The 20,753-nt window shown below is 40.4% G+C and overlaps 1 protein-coding gene across 1 annotated transcript in view; it reads left to right on the top strand.

Annotated features, from left to right (window-relative positions):
- tex11 (testis expressed 11) overlaps nucleotides 1-20,753 on the top strand; it is a 330,058-nt gene that overhangs the window by 238,579 nt on the left and 70,726 nt on the right. Inside the window, exons 13-18 of the mRNA XM_059651258.1 lie at nucleotides 232-369; nucleotides 3,368-3,470; nucleotides 7,740-7,864; nucleotides 11,385-11,470; nucleotides 14,930-14,983; nucleotides 15,637-15,677. Of these exons, the coding sequence (XP_059507241.1) occupies nucleotides 232-369; nucleotides 3,368-3,470; nucleotides 7,740-7,864; nucleotides 11,385-11,470; nucleotides 14,930-14,983; nucleotides 15,637-15,677 (547 nt within the window). The remainder of the gene's footprint in view (nucleotides 1-231; nucleotides 370-3,367; nucleotides 3,471-7,739; nucleotides 7,865-11,384; nucleotides 11,471-14,929; nucleotides 14,984-15,636; nucleotides 15,678-20,753) is intronic.

Genomic DNA, 20,753 nt, shown 5'->3' with positions numbered 1-20,753 from the left:
GTTGAAGCATCCCACCCAGACCCATCCCCCTATAACCCATACACCACTGAACACCATGGAACTATCTAAGGACCAGGAATGAGATAATCCCTAAGCAATATTCTTCTTGGATTCTTCAGCATCTGCAGTTCCCATTATCTCTGCAAACTCTAGAACTTGACTTTAAAGAATCAGGGTAATTTTAGTGCATGGGAATCCCATTTTTTTCACCATTCTTTTTGCCCTGTATAGGTACAGAATTATACAGAGGCTCTCCAATGGTACAATTATTCCTTAAGTTTCTTTTCTAATGGACAACTGGATCAGAACCTGGCTAGACTGCAAAGAAACAGAGCGTCATGCTACCTGCATCTAAATCAGCTGGAAAAGGTACCATCTGTTATTGTTAGAATCAATATATGAGAGTGTAAGTGGGGAAGATAATGCCTCTCAGTTCCTATGGTTAGACCAGTGCCCTGTGAATGCGCAGATTTTGTTGCATTGCAAGGAATGATAGTGTATCAATGGTCTTGTTATCATTATAGAGAGAAAGAACCTTTTAAATGTATAGTTTAAAATGCAGCAGTCAACTTAAACAGAACATGAGTGGTCCTTTGTTAACAAAGTGTGGAGCTGGATGAGCACAGCAGGCAAAGCAGCATTGTAGGAGCACAAAAGCAGACGTTTCGGGCCTAGACCCTTCATCAGAAAAGGGGGAAGGGGAGAGGATTCTGAAATAAATAGGGAGAGGGGGGGAGGTGGATCGAAGATGGATAGAGGAGAAGATAGGTGGAGAGGAGACAGACAAGTTAAAGGGGTGGGGATGCAGCCTGTGTAGGTGCTGAGGTAGGGAGGGAATAGGTCAAGGGGGCGGGATGAGATTAGTAGGTAGGAAATGGAGGTGCAGCTTGAGGTGGGAGGGGGGATAGTTGAGAGGAAGAACAGGTTAGGGAGGCGGGGACGAGCTGGGCTGGTTCTGGGCTGCAGTGGGGGGAGGGGAGATTTTGAAGCTTGTGAAATCCACATTGATACTATTGGGCTGCAGGGTTCCCAAGCGGAATTTGAGTTGCTGTTCCTGCAACTTTCGGGTGGCATCATTGTGGCACTGCAGGAGGCACAGGATGGACATGTTGTCTAAGGAATGCGAGGGGGAGTTGAAATGGTTCGCGACTGGGAGGTGCAGTTGTTTATTGTGATTGTTTATTGTGAACTGAGCGTAGGTGTTCTGCAAAGCAATCCCCAAGCCTCCGCTTGGTTTCCCCGATGTAGAGGAAGCCACAACAGATGCAGTATACCACATTGGCAGATGTGCAGGTGAACATCTGCTTGATGTGGAATGAGTGGTTCCTTTAGCCCTTTGGTTTTCTTCTGCGGTCTAACAGGGTGACAACTGCTTGGCCCTTAAACTTAATTTACGAATTTTTCTTCTGTATCTCTTAATAGTCTCACCTAACAAAAATCTTATAAATTATGCCTTAGCAAAATCTTACTATTCGCAGCCTTTTGGGAGAATGATGTATTATTTTAATTGCAGTTCGTATGAGCAGTTCTCAGCAGAAAACAGAGGAGCTGTAGATGTCTGGTGATGCTTCTGCAATTCTAAATTTAATATCAGACAGTGACTTTAAATGTTTTACCTGAGATTTGGCGTCTGGTTCCCAGTCAGGGAAATTCTTTAAAAAATACAAAGTTGTTAAGGCAGAGCTTCATTGAATCTTCAGCAACTGCTATATAATTCAAGATTTTTAGATAGCTGTAAGAAACACCCAAATAATTGGCATGGGAGGAGATGCCATAAACTAAATAGAACTAATTCACTGATAATAAAATGTGAGGCTGGATGAACACAGCAGGCCAAGCAGCATCTCAGGAGCACAAAAGCTGACGTTTCGGGCCTAGACCCTTCATCAGATGAAGGGTCTAGGCCCGAAACGTCAGCTTTTGTGCTCCTGAGATGCTGCTTGGCCTGCTGTGTTCATCCAGCCTCACATTTTATTATCTTGGAATCTCCAGCATCTGCAGTTCCCATTATCTCAGAACTAATTCACTGGAGCTTTTTGATCAGTATTAGAGTTGATGAGGGTAGTACAATTGCTGATGTGCACATTGGCAAGGGATTGATGAATTACCACAAAACACAGTTTGAAGTTTGTGCTGAAAGAATAAAAGGGACAATGTCAACTATGGTACGAGATTGATTGATTGAATGACTGTAGAAAGTGTAGTGAATTGTTGCTTAGAATGGAGGAACTTTAACAATGGAGTTTCCCAGGTGTCAGTGTTAAGATTCCTACTTACTTTGATATATATAACGATCAAGACAATTTCAAATTTACAGATGACTTAAAAGTTAGATTCTAATGTTTTTTTTCTGACACAATGTCTGTACCAACAAGTTCTACTAACTTCATTACAGTTGACAGTAAGTTACTAGATTTATAATTTACAAACTTATCTTTCTGAACCTCTTTACATAGTGGAGGGCATTGGTAAGTTTCCATTCCTGAGGACAGTTCCTGAATTGATAGAAATTTGGAAGTTCAACCATTTCTTGAACTATTTTTAATTACCTGTGTGGGAAATGTTATTTTATGGACACGTACCCACATTTTAGCAAAAAACTTCTCCATCACACTACTTCCATTTGTAGACAATCTATTTGTTTAAAATGTATGTTTCATTGCCCTTGTTAGATCCTTGATGTTGAAGAGTTCCATCCATGTTAGCATACTGTGTACCTGCAATTAAGAAAATTAGAATCTCGGATTAGAAGTAGTCTATTTGGCACTTTGGGTCTACTCCACCATTCAGTATGATCATAGCTGATCCTATCTCAACACCATATTCCTTTTTTCTCTCCATATAACTTCATGCGTTTACTGTCTTAAAAAAAAATCAATCTCCTTCTTGAATACATTCAGTGACCTGGCCTCCAAAGCCTTCTGTGCTAGAAAATTCTACCGGTTTACCACCTTCTGAACGAAGAAACGTTCCCTCACCTCAGTCCTAAATGGCCTACTCCATACCCCAAGACTGTAACACCCAGTTCTTGACTCCTACACCAAGGGAAGCATCCTTCCTACATCTTGTATATCTAGATTTAAAGTAATTTTATTCATTTCAGTAGATCCCCTCTCATTCTTCTCTACTATAGTGAATATAAGCCCAGACAAATGCTAAGGCTCATTAAAAAAAATCTTAAAATACACCAGCAACATTTTTCTCTTAACCAGTGATACTGTGTTAACAGTACACAGTAATGTTTCAGAATACTGAAATAATTGTGAGAAACCTTCCTAAATTGTGCTTACTTTTTATTGGAATTTTCAACAGAGAATGGACAAGCTGTTTTAAATTATTGAACCTTCTTCAAATGTTCTCTGTCCAGGCAAAAGAGGCAATAAAAGATGCAGAACAAATTGACCCAGATAATTTCTTCACTCAGTTCACTATCTACAAAATTGCAATTTTGGAAAGTGATACGCAAAAAGGTACTACATTACTAACTTGCAGATTAAAAATCTTATGAACTGTTAACTGTACATTTGCTATATAAAGTTGTTATAATATTGCTAATAGAACATAGAACAGTACAGCACAGAACAGGCCCTTCAGCCCACAATGTTGTGCCGACCATTGATCCTCATGTATGCACCCTCAAATTTCTGTGACCATATACATGTCCAGCAGTCTCTTAAATGACCCCAATGACCTTGCTTCCACAACTGCTGCTGGCAACGCAGTCCATGCTCTCACAACTCTCTGCGTAAAGAACCTGCCTCTGACATCTCCTCTATACTTTCCACCAACCAGCTTAAAACTATGACCCCTCGTGCTAGCCATTTCTGCCCTGGGAAATAGTCTCTGGCTATCAACTCTATCTATGCCTCTCATTATCTTGTATACCTCAATTAGGTCCCCTCTCCTCCTCCTTTTCTCCAATGAAAAGAGACCGAGCTCAGTCAACCTCTCTTCATAAGATAAGCCCTCCAGTCCAGGCAGCATCCTGGTAAACCTCCTCTGAACCCTCTCCAAAGCATCCACATCTTAAATAATAACCAGGAGTTCTTTGATATTGTTGAGACAATAAAATTCATTGATTTGCTAAATTTCACTAAGGAAGGGAAATCATGAGCTGAGCCAAATCTTCATTGAGAAGTTGAGGCTAGTAAATGTTTTGATTAGTAACTTGTGCTCAAATAGCATGATTTAAGGAAAACATTTGGGGAAATTAGAAGCTGTGTGGGAGGGAGATGGACACAATTAAATGGAAATGAAAAAAGAAATTGATTCCTACTGTGAGATCGCATTCAAAGAACCAGGAGACCAGGATCAGAGAGTGGCAAAAATAGCGTTTTTATTGTATATTCACAGATGTAAGGCAAAATAGAATCCCAAAATCATTGCTCAAAAGTAGCCATTTTATACAGAATTCAAGCATACGTTAACATTCTAACATTTGAATGTTAAGCAGTAGATATTTTGTTAAAAAAACTTTTGCAGGAAATTGGAGATGGTTTAAACATGTGCTAAATGTTAGCGGTTATTGTTGAGTACTAATGGTTATTTTAATGAGATTAGAGTGTCTGTCTGGTTTGTCTTTGTATATATCAAAGGTGTTAGTCTTGTTATTTAAGGTTAGAATTTTAAAGTTAGAAAAAGGCATTGTGTGTTTTTTTTAAACACACGTCTGAGTTCCCAACAGTTTTGCTTGTCTGGTTTTTATTTATTCTTGCTTTTTTTTAGTTAGCTTCATGGTTGCGTTGATCTGTGGGTTCTATTTACGTCCGTCCGTCCGTCTGTCTGTCCGTCCATCCATCCATCCATCCGTCCAGTTTCGTAGTCACACCTGTTGTAGTAATACTGTCAGTGTCAAGGTTGCGTGGGTCTGGACATAGCGCTGTTAGTTTTATTGGTACGTTAAAGGATGCTGACATATGCTACACAGTGTTTGTTAGTTTTATTGGTGGGGTAAGGTTTTATATACATGTTGAATAAAAACTTGGGACTAGTACCTGGTTACATAACATACAGGAAAAGTCTGCAGGAAGTAACATTTTACTTTAAAGGAAGAGGGCTAATCTAATTATCATCCTTGACTGATACTTGGAGCTACTCTAGCTGGAGGGAGATGATAAACAGCTTAGTAATAGCACCTATTCACAGTTGAATTTTAATATCAAACCACACTATTGTTGGTGTGGGGGTGCAAAAAAGTTTCATCCTGTAGTGCCTGTGCAATTTTGTTAGCCATTGCACCTGACTGTACCATTGAATGGAATGACGGTCTTGTTATATGGGGCTGTTTACATTGTGCGTTATGAATAACTGCAAATGTATAACCGCAAATTGAAGTCGTTGTAACCTGACACGGTAGTGAGCCCCTAAATTTGTTTGAATGGGGGCGCTGGCTAGTACAGGGAAATTGCACTTAGTATAACTGCAAATTAATGGGTTAATAGATTAATAGAAATGATTTATGCAGTTAATTTTAAAAGTTGTTAATAGACGTGAATGGTTTGCTAAAGAAATTGTATCTCTTCTTAAGCAGAAGAGGGAGGCTTATGTGATGATGAGACGAGATGGTTCAGATGAGGCGATGGAGAGTTACAAATTAGCAAGGAAGGATTTAAAGAGAGAGTTAAGAAGAGCAAGGAGGGGACATGAGCAGACATTGGCAGATAGAATAAAAGAGAACCCTAAATCTTTCTACAGGTATGTGAGGAATGAGAGGATGACTAGGGTAGGAATAGGGCCAGTCAAAGACAGAAATTAGAAGTTGTGTGGGGACCCTGTGGAGATTGGAGAGGTGCTAAATGATTATTTCTCATCTGTTTTCACTGAGGAACAGGAGAATATTGTAGAAGAGATGACTGAGTTATGGGCTACTAGAATTGAAAGGATGAAGGTTAGTAAGGAGGAGGTGTTATCAATTCTAGAAGGTGTGAAGGTAGATAAATCCCCTGGGCCAGATGGGATTTTTCCGAGGATTGTGTGGGAAGCTAGGGAGGAGGTGGCGGAGCCTTTGGCCTTGATCTTTGAGTCCTCATTGTCTACAGGTTTAGGACCAGAGGACTGGAGGATTGCAAATGTTGTGCCCTTCTTCAAAAAGGGCAGTAGAGATGACCCAGGTAATTATAGACCAGTGAGCCTTATGTCTGTTGTAGGAAAAATTTTGGAAAGGATTATAAGAGATAGGATTTATAATAATCTAGCAAGCAACAATTTGATTGGAGATAGTCTGCATAGATTCGTCAAGGGCAGGTTGTGTCTCACAAACCTCAGAGTTTTTTGAGAAGGTGACTAAGCATGTGGATGAGGGAAGGGCAGTTGACGTGGTGTACATGGACTTCAGTGAAGCCTTTGATAAGGTTCCACATGGTAGACTATTGGAGAAAATACAGAGGCATGGGAATGAGGGAGATTTAGCAGTTTGGATTAGAAACTGGCCTCTGTAAGAAGGCAACGAGTGGTGGTTGATGGAAAATATTCATCCTGCAGTCCTGTTACTAGTGGTGTGCCTCAAGGATCTGTTTTGGGACCACTGCTGTTCGGCATTTTTATAAATGACTTGGATGCAGGCATAGGTGGATGGGTTAGTACGTTTGCAGATGACACTAAAGTCGGTGGAGTGGTGGACAGTGTGGGGAAAAATGTTGCAGGGAGACTTGGATAAACTGCAGAATTGGGCGGAAAGGTGACAAATGGAGTTTAATACGGATAAATGTGAGATGATTCACTTTGGGAAGAATAATAGGAAGACAGAATACCGGGTCAATGGAAAGATTCTTGGTAGTGTGGATGTGCAGAGGGATCTTGGTGTCCATGTACATAGATCCCTGAAAGTGGCCACCCAGGTTGATAGTGCTGTTCAGAAGGCTTACAGTGTGTTAGGTTTTATTGGTAGAGGGATTGAGTTCCGGAGCCGTGATGTCATGCTGAAACTGTACAAAATGCTAGTGCGGCCTCATTTGGAATATTGCGTGCGGTTCTGGTTGCCCCATTACAGGAAGGATGTGGAAGCATTAGAAAAGGTGCAGAGGAGATTTACCAGGATGTTGCCTGGTCTGGAGCGCAGGCCCTATGAAGAAAGGCTGAGGGACTTGAGTCTGTTCTCATTGGAGAGAAGGAGGCTAAGAGGGGATTTAATAGAGGCATACAAGATGATCAGAGGATTAGGTAGGGTGGACAGTGAGAGTCTTTTTCAGAGGATGATGACTTCGGCTTGTACGAGGGGGCATAGCCACAAATTTAGGGTTAATAGATTTAAGACAGATGTCAGAGGCAGGTTCTTTACTCAGAGAGTGGTAAGGGCGTGGAACGCCCTGCCTGCCAATGTAGTTTACTCAGCCACGTTAGGGGCATTTAAACAGTCCTTGGATAAGCGTATGGATAATGATGTGATAGTGTAGGGGGAGGGGCTTAGATTAGTTCACAGGTCGGCGCAACATCGAGGGCGGAAGGGCCTGTTCTGCGCTGTATTGTTCTATGTTCTATGAACTCTGATTTATCACTACCAATTGTTTTCCTGCATTTAAAAGGAATATACCATGTAATAATTCAAGATGAAATTGATAAAAATCATACACTACATCTTTCCTGATAACAATCCTGTACCTTAACTAGTTGTTTTCAAGTGGCAAATTTACATCCCAAATTAAATAAACTGGTATTAATTCAATGTGATGGATTAATTCAATATTCAATTTACAGAATGTGACTGGAAAGATTAATTCCTGGTGATTTTTCTGTTTTTTTAGCTGTGGAGGCAATTAAAATCATAGGAACGCTGGCAGAAAAATCTGTGGAGTGTGAAGATAACATGCTAATCAATAGAATCTCAGTGACTGATTTTCTGAGTCTTGCTGCACATATTGCTTTGGAGGTAATGAAGTAATTGAGTTGGTCAATATCATAACTTAGAAATTGAATTCACTAGAGAAGAAAATTTGGTAAATTTGGCATGATAGTTGCTGAGACTGCAGTGCACAATTAGCACATGCTTGATGGATATTACAGACGGTGCACAAAGTTTGTGTTCCTGCTGTCATTTCCATAATTTTAGTATGCAGCCCTAAACAAAATGCACTCCTGATTAGGTGCACACTCAGTGGAGGGCCCAAGTTCATTGCAAGCTGGCACCAGTGATAACTGGTTTGCCATCCTTAAAATCGGCCCATGTATTTTAAAGGGGAAGAGCATTCTGGCTAATGCAGGTACTGAGGACTGCAGGGGATAGAAAAGATGAGCAAGGCCAATTCTTTAGAGCAGGCCATCCAAAGATATGTTGAAAGGACTGTGGATGAAGATATCCATGGAAATCCAATTCCATGAGTCTGACCCAGTAAACTTGGATCCAGGGCAGCGAAAAGTTCACTGACCTCACGCCAATGATCAAGATCATAGAAACCGCACAATGTGGAAGCAAGCCATTCATCCCATTAAGTTCACACTGGCCCTTCTGAAGAGCATCTGACCAAGACCCCCTCCCCCTACCCTATCGCTGTAACCTGTGTTTCCCATGCCTAATCCACCTCGCCTGCCTATCCCTGAAGACTATGGGCAATTTAGCATGGCCAGTTTACCTAATCTGCACATTTTTGGATTGTGGGAGGAACTCAGAGGAAACCCATTTGGGTAAAGGAGGATGCAAATATAGAATTTGAGGTTATGGACTGTGAAGTTCTTGAGCACATTGATGTTTCAAGCGAGGAGTTCTAGAAGTGGAGTAATCCCTAGTCCGAAATGAGTTGTACCACTGGCTGCTTTGGGAGATGAGGGCAGAAATTACACAGGCCCTGACCAATTTTTAAATTGTATAGGGCCACACAGGAAATCCCAGAGGACTGGAAAATGGCAAACGTGGTTCCATTTTACAAGAAGGGTGATAACAATAAAATAGGGAACAATAGGTCAATGAGTCCAGTATCAGTGGTGAAACTAATGGGGAAAATAGTGAGGAAGAAAATTAATCGCTATTTAGCGAGGCAAGGTTTGATAAGAAATAGTCAGCATGGACAAGGGTAATTTGGCAAGATGAACCGAAAATTGGGTAAGCAACAGGAAACAAAGTGGTGATAGAAGGTGGTTTGTGTGACTGGAGCCTGGTAAATATTGGAGTGCCACAGCTGGGTCCCTTTATTGTTTGTGGTATTCATAAAAGATATAGTTAAATTATTGCAGGGGGATGAGATCCAAGTTTGCAATTGACACTAAAGCTGGCAGTGAGGAGGAAGGTGTTAGGTTACAGGATTGGTCAGAGAGGCAGATCAGTTGCAGGCAATATTTAACTCAGAGTTAAATGAGCACTTTGGAAGAGAGAACTAGACAAGGGAGTACTTGATGAATGACTAGACACTAAGAAGCTCAGAGGAACAAAGGGATCTTGGTATGCTTGTCCACAAATCCTAAAGCTAGTAGGACAGGTTAATAGTATAGTTAAGAAGGCATACCTGTTGCTCTGCTTTAACAGTCATGGCATATATTGTAAGAACAGGAAGGTCATGTTGTAGCTGTACAAAACTTTGGTAAGTCACAGCTGAAGTATTTCCGGTAGCCACACTGCTGGAAAGATGTGACTGTGCTGGAATAGTGAAAAGGGGATTAAACTGGATGTTGCCTTGAGAGTGAGCATTTCAGCTGTGAAAGAAGGCTCGATAAAGCGAAAGGCGGAATGCTTAGAGGGCACCTTGAGGAAAATCCTTTTCACCCTGTGGGTGGTGGGGTCTGGAATGCACCGCTTATAATGTCAGTTGTGGTGGGAGATCTCACAACCTTTTGAAAGTAGTTGGATGAGCACTTGAAGTATCGTAACATTCTGGGTAAGGTGGGACTAATGCAATTGGTATATATTTTTTGTTAGTCCAGAAGTAATAGGCCAGAGGGCCTGTGCTGTATTGAATGATACTATGATTCCAAACTTCTTTAGCTTTCTGAGATGAAACTCATCTAGTCAAGAGTATATACCATTCTTCAGTTCAGTTAACTTCTCAAGAACTACCTTTTCACTAATTTCTTTTAGTGCCTCGGTTTTACAGTTCCCTTGGTCACTTGGTATCTGGGGAAAATTTTACGCACTTTATTTTGAGAAGGCAATTACAAAGTTATTGTTTAGTTTCAACACCATTTCCCTGTTCTCCATGATAAGTACTCCTATTCTGTTGTTTTGAGGTGTCTTTTATTTTGGGATTTTTTTAGAGAACACTGATCTGTAACAGAAGGGTGGAAAGGTAAAGTAATGGTAATCTGGGGAATTCTTTCTGACGAATTGGAGTCTGAGATGCTCATATGCAGCCAGTCCAGAGCAGTGGCTTACTAGATGTCTCCACATTTTCTCCCTGTCCTTTTTTTTCTTTCTGGGATTATCAACAAAATGATGATGGTATGGCTATGCCCTTAATTTACTCCTATGAGAAACAACACGTCCACACAGCTGCCTAAAATAATTTAAGAGAATATACACTTAGATAAACAAGCCATTTACGACAATTGAATTTCATAGAGATCATTGTTTTGTTGCATAACATTCCAAATTGTTGCATGGGTGTCATTGTGGAATCATGATCTCCACTAGTGGTGAGATGGCTATTGGAGTTCATCAACAACATGCATAGTGAAAAATTTTTATCATTCGAGCAGTCATGGTCATGTTCATTATGGTGGCTCTCAGATTGTTGACTGACACAAAATGAAACTACTGTGGTGGATTGGCCATGCTAAATTGCCCATAGTCTCCAAACATGTGCAAGCTGGATGTATTAGCCATTGCAAATGCAAGATTACAGGGATAGGGTAGAGGGTTAGTTTAGGTGGGATGCCTTTTGGAGGATCAGTGTGGACTTGATAAGCTAAATGGCCTATCAGCACACTCTGGATATCAAAAGATGTCATTATGATTGCTGTTAGACTAGCAGGAATTTGATCACCAGGATGTCCTGAACATGGTTTCACGCCATCTGCACTTTTGGCCATTAGAACTTTTGCACTTGTGACAGTTGTTTCTATTGATATGCACACGCAGACCCACAGTTGCAGTCTCATCAGCGCCCTGCATTATAAGAAATGACTTTACTTGGAAAGAAATCAATGATGTTCTTTTTATGCTTTACAGGGCGTTAGTGGCTGTCTGAATGTGATAGTGGATGCCAAACTAAGATATGTTGGCAATGTTATACTTCAGTCTAAAGGATCTACTACTGCAGAAAGTGAGGACTATGATGAGCTTGGTAGCCACTGGCACTGTTGTCCTTGCCCGCTTTGTTGTTGGGACTCTGGTGGCAGTTGAAAATAAGGATAGTGAAATAGTGTTTCTTCACAAATATCCAAAAGTATAATGTGATGTTTCAAAATTTAAAACATGATTGACAATCTAACCCTTGAAATCTTACATGTCTATGTTTTTTCAGAATGACCAGGAAGATGCTGCCAGAAAGGCATTTGAGTATTTATGTGAATACTCCCAAGACTGTAGTCAATTGTTAGCAGCTCTCAGGTATAGAACTGTTTTTGATTATGCCAGAAAGATCTTATGACTTACATTGATAATTCTAAGACATATTACTTCTACAACACTTTCTTGTGGTTACATAATGAGTCTGAGTCACTGCCCGAAGGAGTTTTTCCTCAGCTTGTGACCTGACTACCTTCTGAGTGCTCAGTGTAAACCGGTTTAAAAACTACCTTAGGATGCAAATTGGCAGAGTTGGTCAGTCCAACTGCTTGAAATGTTTGGCCCTCTCATTTGTATCCAGTGTTGCAACCAGGGCTAAGTTCCCAATTTGTAATGGTTCCAAATAGGATTTCCCAAATTCATCTGCTCCCAGGTGTGGAGGGATAACCTGGCTTCCCTTCTTTGTTTACTTGTGCCTTAATTTAGGTCACAAATGAATGAAAAAGGATCCCCTCTGTTGGATGCATTTCTCCCAGACCAAACAAATTTATGTTTTAAAAATAGGCCTCGTTAACCAGGCTTTTAAAAGTTAAACAGAGTAGTTTTATTAGTTACTAAATGTAAGAAGAAGTGGGGATTTCAAGACTAGGGGTCATTTTTTGAGGTAAGAGTAGAAAGGTTTGAAAATAGACACTTTGGACAGTTTTTTTTACACATAAGAGTGGAGTGTGTTTGAAATGAACTTCCAAAGGAAGTGGTGATGTAGGTATAGTTGCAACTTCTAAAAGGCATTTAATGAAGTACATAAATAAAGAAAAAGTTGGAAGGAAATGAGTGAAGCGCAGGCAGATGGGACTTGTTTAGTTTGAGATTATGGATAGCATGGACTGGTTAGACCAATGGACCTGCTTCCATTCTGTGTGACTGGTGACTACTCTAAATGATAATTTGACAGAAATACAAGTGGATTACAAATGATAAGTGAATTCGAAGGAATATAAAACTTGAGAGTTTCATAAAGAATGGACAATGGGATGTTGGAGCCTTCACATAAGTAATTCAGAGCAACAAAGTACATTTGCCTTTTCACTTGCCATGCTAAGTTATTTAATGGCTGCCCTCAAGCTTAAAGTTCAGTTTGTAGTTTATTTTTCCCTCTGAAGTCCTACTCTTTGAAGCTTTCTTGATACCCATCGGGTGTGACTTACAAAGGTTCCCTAAAGTCAGAGAATAACCCACACAGGCCGTCCAGATAGTCATTGAATTGCATTGCTCGGAATTTTCATTTTCGATCCTTTTTTAAAGCTGTATATCCACATTTAGCTACCACATTCTTTTAAATTCATTATCTCCACAGATGATCATCTGACACCATGACACTTGTCCCACATAATGAATGAAAACAGTATGATTGCAGATTTTAAGTTATTTTTCTCCTTTAACATCAAATAACAAACATACCCATGAATTGTTTTATTCTCGGTCAGTTATATCTCTTCAGTTCTAACAGGGTCTTTCTAAAATTTGGGATCTGTCACCTGCAATCTCACTTTTATTTCCTGGCAATGACTTCTAGGTGGAAGAAACTCCAATGGAATAACCTGATGTTCTGAGTCTTAAAAGCTTTTCATGAAAGTTAATGGTTTGTCAGTATAAACAATGGCCCCTCCGTACACAGCTCAGACAAATAGCTCAATGTATTTGAGCTCATCAACTCATTTTTAATGTAGAGACGTTCAAAGACTGCTTCTGTATCTGCCTCTGCTCAGAGCACTCTCAGCTGATGTCTATCACAAGGGGTCCACTCATACGTGAAGCCGGGTTTATGAGCATGTCCTTCCTATTTTTGCATAATGGTAATATATCCATGAATGTAATTCTAACAGACTGGGGTGTTATTGAGTTTTGCCGCACCCACCAAAATCCTTCACTCTGCTGCAGCCCAACTGGATCCTGTTGGACCAGACTACCTCTCCGAGCACGATACCCACAGCCCTTCCTCGGTGACTTCACCTTGAACACCTTCCAACAGCTGCTCTCTCTCCGTCTAGATTCTGTAGCCAGGTGAAACAGCTTTTCAGCCCTCTTTTAAGCCCATTCAAATTATTATATATGTTTATTATTCACAGAATATGAGTCCAAATTACAAATTTACTGTTCTCATACCACAGCTGTCACATCCCAGGAAGCAACTTAGTTAAATCGCCTCCAATTCAAGTATATATCTCTTTTGATATGGAGATCAAAACTACACATAGGACTCCAATAGTCGTGTCTCCAAAAGTCTAATTGTAACCAGACCTCACTCTTGTGTTCTGTAGGTCAAGATATAGTTTATGTATATGGTCAATTAAGTCAGTTGCCTGGGTGGTTGGTTTACGCTGCAGGTTAATAGCAACAGTGTGGGTTCAATTCCTGTACTGACTGAGGTTACCACAAGGAGTTGTTCTTCTCAACCTCTTCTTTTGCATTGGTGACCTTCAGTTTAAACCACCACCAGTTATCTTCTTCTGAAAAGAGAGCAGCTTTGTGGTCCAATAGGACTATACTGACCTAACCTTTACATATTAGGTTATTTATAAAATGTTTATCTTAGGCAAAGAAAATTTCCTGTATTTTTACAGACCTTAATTTTCATAGAAAAGAAATAGACAGGGAGCTCACATGTAACCTGACATAACAAAGTGTGATAATAAAATGTGAGGCTGGATGAACACAGCAGGCCAAGCAGCATCTCAGGAGCACAAAAGCTGACGTTTCGGGCCTAGACCCTTCATCAGAGAGCCCATTGAAACTGGATGAACACAGCAGGCCAAGCAGCATCTACTTGGCCTGCTGTGTTCATCCAGCTTCACACTTTGTTATCTTGGATTCTGCAATTCCCATTATCTCTGATCACATGTAACCTGATCCTGTTTGCAGAAGTGTTCGATTCAGAAACCGATGTCAAGGCTCATTGCAAAAAGAAATTCCATACAATATCCTGCATAAGCGTATGTCAACAAAATTTGCCTTTTTACGACCTTATTTTTACCAGAACAACAGGAAAATACTTCTGTAATATTTCAGTGCGATCCTAATATTAAAATTTCTGAATGTCATGCTTATAGGAATGACAGGCTTTTAAAAATGTGAAGAATTTTTAAAAAAAACTTAGGTGGATGGCATCATTGACTAGGCAAGCATCTGTTGTCCATCCCCAATTTTCCAAAAGGCAGTTAAGAGTCATCTACATTGCTGAGAGTCTGGAGTCACATGTAGGGTAGACCATGTAAAGATGGCAGGTTTCCTTTCCTGAGAGACATTATTGAACCAGATGGATTTTTATAACAATTAGCAGTGGTCATTACGGTTGCCATTTGGGTAGCTTTTTATTAAAGCCAGATTTTACCATCTGCCATGGTGGGATTCAAACTCGTGTCCTCAGAACACAAGCCTTGGTCTATTGACATTACCACTGTTACTACCGTTTATCCAATTGTACACCTTATACTTCAGATATTTACAGAAATTGTCATGTATTTTCAACGTTCTCACTTGATTTCCTTTTACCCTAAACAGATGTTTAATTCGCCTTGTTCCATCCATTACAAACACAGATGATCAAGAAACCAGGTAACTTCACAAGGACTATAATCTGGTCGAATTTCAGTTCTAATTGTATCCTTTTGCCATAGGTACAGATCTGTTATGGTAGGCAGGAATACTTCTTGCAATAAGAAGCATAACATAGCTCTTCATTTTGCTGCAGCAGAGAATGCAGGGTTACCGACATTTACAGTTAAAATGGAGTACACAGGATAACAGCTTTGATCATCCACACATTGTTCATAAAACAAGGGCTTTTATGGCAACAATGAGCATGATCAGCTAAACGAGTCGGAGATGCGAGTTGAATTTAGTCTAAAATTGTAACTTTATTGCTGATCAGTGTAAGCACTAACTACACAAGGATACAAAAGCATACAGCTAAGTTAACTATACTACACGATGTTAAATATTAAAGATACAGAGGTGGATTATTGTTACTGCGTAGAAGTCTAAGCAGTCAAAATAATCTCTCATTAAAACACTCAGGAGAAATCTTGAAAGTCACTTATAAGTTGTGATATACAGATTTAGCCTTTTTGCAGCACAAATTTTAACATTGCTGATTGGAACTATGTATACCTAAATTATACAAAGTGTTGCTTATTTGCGAGTAACCCGCACTTCCTATTTTTTTTATTGTCGACACCTAACTGTGAATGTCTTGTTTCTGTTGGCAGACTTGAGCGACTGGACTCTCTTAAATCATATTTAAAGGCTGGTAGGTCCAATAAGAAGATCTGATATTCTGAAGATATTGTAACTGAAAACACCTTTTTTCCAACCATATCAGTTACGTTGCTTGAAGTAGTTAATATTGGACAGAATAATTTCGAAACTTTGATGTTCCTTTTCAATAGGTGTGAGTTTATGTTGGGTTTTTTTTGTGTGTTTCATTGAAAAAATAAATTATGACCTTGTGTGTGCTGGAATGAATGTAAAAGTTTACGTTGTACTGTTTTAAAAAAATATAGGGAAAGATTGTCTGTTCCTCTGGCCAATGTTTATCTTTCAACCAACTCATTAAAACATTTTTGTAATTGCTGCTTACAGGTGATTGCTGTTTCAAAATTGGTGGCTGCATTTCTTTCAAACAACAGTGACAGTACTTGAAAAGTTGTTGCTTGGGTTGTCCTGAGGTTGTGCCATGTGCTGTAAAATATGCAAGCTATTTTCCTTTCAATGCAATGTATCTCTGAATGTGATGTCTCCTAGGAAAGTTAGAACTTTCTCAATTATGTTAAAAGATATATGAATATTTTGTAGTTGAATTAATGGAGGAGGTGGGTAATGGCAAGTATATTAAGACAGGGAATAACAATAATGCTTCAGATGTAACATCCATGAAAAGAGTAGTAGTTTAAAATGACGTTCTTGTTTGAGTACACAAGGCATTCATTATAATTCAGCTGCATTATTGGCATAAATAAATATAAATAAGTTAAAATTGATTTCCCATTACAGAGACATTGGCCTGGACATTTGGGGCCCATAGCAGATGAGGCAGTTTGAAATAGGGCATCAGCATTGACTTTCAAGTCAGGCATCCCATCTCTAATTTACCAGTAGTAGATGGCAAGCCTAGTGTGAATGGGCTTGCCCTGGCAATTGTAAACTTAATAAACTTTCAATTAAATAGCATTTCCTACACCTGTTAGAATCTTACTAAGGGATTTTATTTATTCTTTCTCAAGGTGGGGACATGCTTGGCTGAGCCAGCATTTATTTCGCATTCATAATTATCCTTTAGAAGGTGGTGATGAGCTACTTCCTTGAACCATTGCAATCCATGCATGATAGATAAGTCCATGGTGCTGAATTTTGTCCCAGTGACTTGAAGGAATGTAAATATAGTTCCGAGGCAGGGTGGCTTTTGACATGGGAAGGAATTTTCAGGTCAGAGTGCTGTGTTCATCCAGCTTCACACTTTGTTATCTAGGAATTTTCAGGTGATGCTTTTCCAATGGACTTGTAGCCCTTGACCTTCTAAGTTGCAAGTTTGGAAGATGCAGCTGAAGCAACTTTGGGATGTTGATACGTTTCATCTTGGAGATGGTGCACAGTGCTGCCACCCTGCATGGGTACTAGAGGAGATGCATGTTGAAGGTAGTGGATAGGGAGACAATAAAGTGATACGTTGTTCAAGAGGTATTGAGCCTCTTTAATGTTGTTGGAGGTGCGTTTAATCAGGAAAATGGAGCGTATTCAGTTATACTTGTGATTTATTCCTTGAAGTTGATGGATAGCCTTTTGGGGTGTCAGGAGGTGAGTTACTTGCTTCAGATTTATCACCCTCTGAAAGTGTTTAAACAATTAATCAAGTTCCACTTCTGACCAATGTGACAAGCCTCCAAGGATGTTGATAGTGTAGAATAATGTTAATATTCTAAGTTAGGTGGTGATGGTTGGATGCAACCTTGTTGGAGATGGTTATTACACAGTGATCTAGGGCATCAGAGGCCTAATAGATTTTTTAAGGCAACAGGACCACAGCTGAGATCATTCAGTTCATCTCATGACTGGAGCAATTTTGTTCGATGACTTGACATGTTAGGCATTGGGTTTAAGCCTTCATCCAGCTCTTAGCATCTGGACAATTGGAGAGCAGATATGCTCACCAATATTGAGGAAGCAAGTGGCAGAGGGATCGTTCAGATCCTGCCAGTGGCTAATGCTAAGGGAGGCAGACGCAGCTATGTAGAACTGTGTAGCAGCAACTTCATATTCTACTGAAGGGAAATTTTGGGATAGAAAAGCAGCAGAAAGCCACAAACAGGCTCCAGTGTGCAGGAGAAGGTATCCTGCAGCAGAATCATTTGGAGAATGAGCTACAATCAGATTTCTAAGATGACACTTGTGAGATATCATCAGTTCTTCATGCAACGTTGAAGGAAGAGCTGCACTTTAATTCCACTGCGAGTCATCCAATGCGCTTGGCGCCCTAGGCCCCCACAAGCATCAATTTCTGTGCTTCAGAGTCACTCTGGCATCCACTAGAGACTATGTAGTGTCTCCTAATCAGTAACACATCTGAAGGTGTTGACTGATCCTTTTGTAGGGGATCCCATCAACACATCCTGTATTGAACTGATCCTGACAATCAGAAAGAACCATAGATTTGGCTCCATTTCTCAATTTCTCAAATAAAGGGTGTTATGGACTGCAAGCATGTGGCCAGCCAAACCCCTAAAGACCATCTTGCTGCCTTTATTTAAAGAAGGCATTCAGTTCCATTCTATCATTGTAAAACTGGTTGTGACCACTTGCAGTTGTGCAAGTCATTGTGACAGTCACAGCACCATCTTGCTCTGACACTCATCAGTGGCCTAGTTTTTTTTATTCCTCCCTTGTATCTTAAAGGTGGATTCTTGCCAGTAATGGATATCTACCATACATGGCTGCTGATACAGAGGCAGAGGAACAAGGCAAATCAAATCAGGGCAACCTGCAGCACCATAAAGCAAACTATAAATCTCCTGAAGATTACATTCAGCTGCTTGCAAGTTCAGAATGCGCCAATGTGGGTCTCCAAGATGGAGTGGTCTGCTGCACTTTGCACAACCTTGTTGTGCAGAGGGGAGAAACCCTGGATAACAAGGTGCATTCCGTTGTAGAGGAACATGCAGAAATTGCTGATGAGCTGTAAAGCCCAGAAATATTTGAGGTCATACAGACAATGTTGTAAAACTGTACAAGGAAGACTCAAGATGCTCTCAGATGATGTAAAGCTGCACAAGGGAGGCTCAAGATGCACTCAGACATGCGTGATTTTGATGACCCTTCCGAAAGTGCCAACTCTCCATCACCTAGTACAATTTGGCAGTTCTGAAGACTGCCAAACTCAGTATATTATCTTCCAAACATGCCTTGGGGGTAGTTTTTGGTACTCCAGCTCCAGAGGTACACCAACAAATAACAGAAACATCATGATGTCTAACAATATTGTGGTAAACCCACACCAAATGGAGTACAGCATTTCAAGAAGGTGGCTGTTCACTACCTTCCTAAAAGAAACTAGTCGTGAACAATAAATACTAGCATCCAATGACACCCATGTCCCCTGAGTGAATTTAAAAGAATGAAAACAAATAATCCTTTATTATAAACATGTTCAAATAAAAACAGGTACTGCCTTAGACCCCACTTTCTTCAGTTGCTGCATCAATGATCTTCCCTCTGTTATAAAGTCAGGAATGGGGATGTTTGCTGATGACTGCACAGTATCCACCATTCGTAACTCCTCATGCAATTGCAGTCAGTCGCAATTGCAGCAAACCAGACTAGGGATTTGACAATGTAGATGTAGGAAGTAATTTTACCTTGTTGGAGAGACTAGGACTAGAGTGCCTTCTCAGGGTAAGGGGTTGACCAGATTGGCTGCAGAGATTAAAAGGAATTTCTTCAAGTGGTAATCATTCTGGATTTTATTTTTACCACCACAGAAGGCTGTAGCGGTTATATTAAGTATATCTAAGGCTGAGATAAAAATCAATGAGGGAATAGAGTTGTGTGGAAAAGCCAGGAAAGAGGTTATGAAGTTGGCCGTGATCCCATTTGACGGACCAAATGGCTTAATTCTGGTAAGATTGCAACGGTCTGGATTGCGTGTAAATTTGATCTGGCAACTGACAAGTAACATTCACACAACCCAAGTAGCAGCAATGACATTTCCAACAAGAAAGAATTGAACTTTGACCCCTTTTATTTAGTGGCATCGCCATCACTGATTAGTATCCTGGTGGGGTGGCTACCTTTGACCAAAAACTGAGCTGGACAATACATAAATATACCGTGGCTACAAGATTCATCATCTATGAGTCACAAGTCAGGAGTGTGGTGGAATGTTCCCCACTTGACTGGCTGAGTGCAACTTCAGCAATATTGAAGAGGCTTGATGCCATTCAGGCCAAAGCAGTTCACTTGAGTTTTACCCATTCACAGCCTTCGTTCATTCTCTTCACTATCAAATGGCAGTGACATCAGTATATACCTTCTACAAGAGGCACTGCAGTAACTCTCCAAACTTCTGTGGCAGCACCTACCAAGCATGCTACCTCTATCACCCAGAAGAAAAAGGGCAGCAAATGCTTGGGAACAACAACATGTGTAAATTCCCTCCAAGCCATGCACCATCATCATTGGAAACCATGTTGCCTCTCCTTCACTGGCACTGGGTGAAAATCCAAGAGCAGCTTAACTGCATTAGTGGTGTTGCCTTATCCCAGGAACTGCAGTGGTTCCTGAAGGCAACTTCACCCCTTCTCTCGTGATGTTATTCATAGGCAATTTATACTGCAACACCCAAACCCCATGAATGAATTTAAAAAGTGCATCTAAAATGTTTTCTTAGTTATGTTTTATATGTGGTTATCTTCTTACCCACCAATAGAGCTCCTGACTCCAAGTTGCTCCTGACCCTGCTGCCCTGTGGCCCAAAATATCGTTGCACCTATCCTTTAACTGTCAAAAACTTTAAAGTGCCAGCATACTGATGAGGCCTTCTGCCACTACAGCAGCTTGAGACATAGATGTCCCAGGCAAAGCAACTGAGAAGTTGCTCTCAACAACTCCTCTCTAGGCACATTATATATCCCTGCTGAGCTATGATATATAAGTTGCTGGTGGAATCACCTGGTGCCTTGCCCCTCTCATTTTGCCTCTGCTGGTTAGAGCACATGGGGAAACCGTGCCGTGAAGCAGTGTGGGCAAGTTAATTCTTAATACTAATAGAGTGATGCTTTATCTGGTGAGTGCAGCTGGATTGAAGTCCATGGCACAATTGGTGCTTCAACTGTAC

This window comes from Stegostoma tigrinum, chromosome 15, assembly GCF_030684315.1.
Source record: "Stegostoma tigrinum isolate sSteTig4 chromosome 15, sSteTig4.hap1, whole genome shotgun sequence".
NCBI classification, from domain to species: domain Eukaryota; kingdom Metazoa; phylum Chordata; class Chondrichthyes; order Orectolobiformes; family Stegostomatidae; genus Stegostoma; species Stegostoma tigrinum.
This window is presented reverse-complemented; position numbering and strand designations above follow the sequence as displayed.